Genomic DNA, 2,493 nt, shown 5'->3' with positions numbered 1-2,493 from the left:
CCCAACGCAGTTTTCGTACTGGCTCGCTGCGCACGTGCATCTCAGTGTCGACGAACGGCGCGCGCTTCTGCAGGTCGACTGCACCGTGCGCCGGCTCCACGAGCTCTTGACGTGGCTCCAGGACCACACCTCCAGCGGCATTGCGTGCCGGACATGCCGGACCCTTCTTGGCAAGTCCACCGACATCTTCAACACCCAGCGGGTAGGCTTCCATATGCTATTGGAACGACGAGCGACACGACGGCTGCACAGGCGGGCACGTTTGTCAATCCGGGCGGCCACGTGCACCAGATTCTGACCTTGTACAGCGTCGAGAGCGACCAAGTGGTGTGCGTCGGGCGACCGACGACGCGCGACACGTGGTTCCGAGGCTACTCGTGGCAGTGCATGTACTGTGGCACGTGCGACGAGTTTGTCGGCTGGCGCTACGCGTCCAAGCGCTTGACCCCGCATGTCTTTTATGGGCTCGTCCGCACCGCGATCCGGTAGCTCGCCACCGTGATACCGAATTGTGCAATGTAATAGATGTGGTCGCCATCTCCTCCTCAGCGACTGGTGGCGAACTGCAGTTTGCACCCACGTCATCGGGCGTCGCGTGACGAACGAGTTGCGCTCCGATGCGTTGTAACTGAAGGTCTAGACGCGCTAATTTTACGAGCAGCCACGTCCATTGGCGCGCTAATCTCGGACTGCTATCATTTGTAAAACACCTCGCGGGCAGTGCCTCGGAGGCATGGACAGCGACTCGGCGGACGAGAGCCACGTCGTCGGCGACTATGTCCTTGGCAAAACCATCGGCCGCGGTACTCGATTCCGTCGCAGCCAAGCAGACACGTGACGCTCGGAGCGTAGGCACGTTTGGCAAGGTCAAGGCCGGCACGCACCTCCCGACGGGCGAAAAAGTGGCCATCAAAATCCTCGAGAAATGCCGGATCCTCGAAGTGGCGGACGCCGAGCGCGTCGCGCGCGAGATCAAGATCCTCAAGCGCAACTACCACACCAACGTCATCCAGGTACGTAGGATTCGATTGGATCGAGATTCATTATGGTCGAGTAGCTCTACCAAGTGATTGACACGGCCCAGAGCATCTACTTGATCATGGAGTACATTGACGGCGGAGAGATGTTTGAGCACATCGTCAAGAACCACCGCATCCGGGAGAAGGACGCGGTGCGCATGTTTCTCCAGATCGTCGACGGCCTCGACTACCTCCACCGCAACGACGTCACGCATCGGTGCGTCGACTCTCTATTTTCGAGATCATGAACAGTTGGGGTGCAGGGACCTCAAGCCCGAAAACCTCTTGCTGCACGCGCACCCGTCGGGCTTGATTGTCAAGATTGTCGACTTTGGTCTGAGCAACACGCACGAACAGAACCGACTGCTGCGCACCGCGTGTGGGTCCCCGTGCTACGCCGCGCCCGAGATGATCGAGGGCAAAATGGTACGTCGACTGCAGTTGGTTTTAAATCGTCGAATCTTGCTAGTATGTGGGTCCGAAAGCAGACATCTGGAGTCTCGGCGTCATCCTCTTTGCGATGGTGTGTGGTTTTTTGCCGTTTGAAGACAACAACACGAGCATTCTATACAAGAAGATCCTCTCGGGACAGTACAAGACGCCCAACTACATCTCCTCCGTACGCTCTCCCAAGCCTCCTCTCTCTCACTGCACAATCACTAGCTCGTCCAAGATTTGATTCGCAAAATTCTGGAAACGGACCCGATCAAACGCTTTAGCCTCGACGACATTCGTGACCATGCGTGGTGCAAATCGGTCGAAGCACAGATGCCCAAGGTCTGCTCCATGTCTCGCATCTCCCTGACCAACGTCACTTGCGTGTTTTACATAGCCGCTCGTGCCAGTCGTCGCGGCCAATATCAACAAGATGGCGCTCATCAAGCTCGAAGAGCTCGGTATGGACAAGGAGGCCGTGACACAGTCGGTCGCGACACAAGCATACAACAGTCTCAGCGCGAGCTACTACCTCATTGCTCTGTACCATCAGCGTCCTCTGGTATTCTAATCACATCGAACCTCTGCGCGTAGGAAGCTCACGCGGCCCGTCGAGCGCACGGCCAAGCGGCGGCGGTACTCGGCCTACAACCGGAGCTCGGACCGTGCAGCTCTCGAAGACGCGCAAATGGCCGTCACGAAACCCAAGCCTGTCAAGCCTGTCTTGCCGACGATCGAGGATACCGCTGGGAAAGAGAGCGTGGTGGTGCCGGCGGCGACCGTCGACGCCAAGCCACCGACGACGACGACGAGTGAGCCGCCGAGCAGCAGTGCGCCGTTCAAGCCACCAGTGTCGCTCCGATCAGGACGCAACCTTGTCGAGGCGGCGACGCCCGTCAGCAATGGATCCGGCGTCGTGCCCGTCCCGCCGACAGAAACAAAGGAGGCGGCGCCAAAGCCGCGGACGCGCGCCACCATTTCGCTCGGCGCGGTCTTGGCCCCGATTCTTCCGGGCGCGTACGACGAGAATGGCAAGCCG

General features: G+C 59.1%; 2 protein-coding genes across 2 annotated transcripts; both read left to right on the top strand.

Annotated features, from left to right (window-relative positions):
• Nucleotides 1-10: 10 nt before the first annotated feature.
• Nucleotides 11-489, top strand: SPRG_18257 (hypothetical protein; the record flags this gene model as incomplete). The annotated part of the gene is made up of 2 exons (XM_012357695.1): nucleotides 11-202; nucleotides 253-489. Coding segments are annotated over 2 exons (429 nt in total), but the record flags the coding sequence as incomplete, so codon positions are not given.
• Nucleotides 490-733: 244 nt separating this feature from the next.
• Nucleotides 734-2,471, top strand: SPRG_18256 (CAMK/CAMKL/AMPK protein kinase; the record flags this gene model as incomplete). The annotated part of the gene is made up of 8 exons (XM_012357694.1): nucleotides 734-803; nucleotides 853-1,013; nucleotides 1,058-1,236; nucleotides 1,283-1,445; nucleotides 1,489-1,638; nucleotides 1,683-1,829; nucleotides 1,852-1,997; nucleotides 2,049-2,471. Coding segments are annotated over 8 exons (1,439 nt in total), but the record flags the coding sequence as incomplete, so codon positions are not given.
• Between the last annotated feature and the right edge of the window lie 22 nt (nucleotides 2,472-2,493).

This window comes from Saprolegnia parasitica (genome assembly GCF_000151545.1).
Source record: "Saprolegnia parasitica CBS 223.65 unplaced genomic scaffold supercont2.1077, whole genome shotgun sequence".
In the NCBI taxonomy this organism is placed as follows: Eukaryota; Oomycota; class Saprolegniomycetes; order Saprolegniales; family Saprolegniaceae; genus Saprolegnia; species Saprolegnia parasitica.
This window is presented reverse-complemented; position numbering and strand designations above follow the sequence as displayed.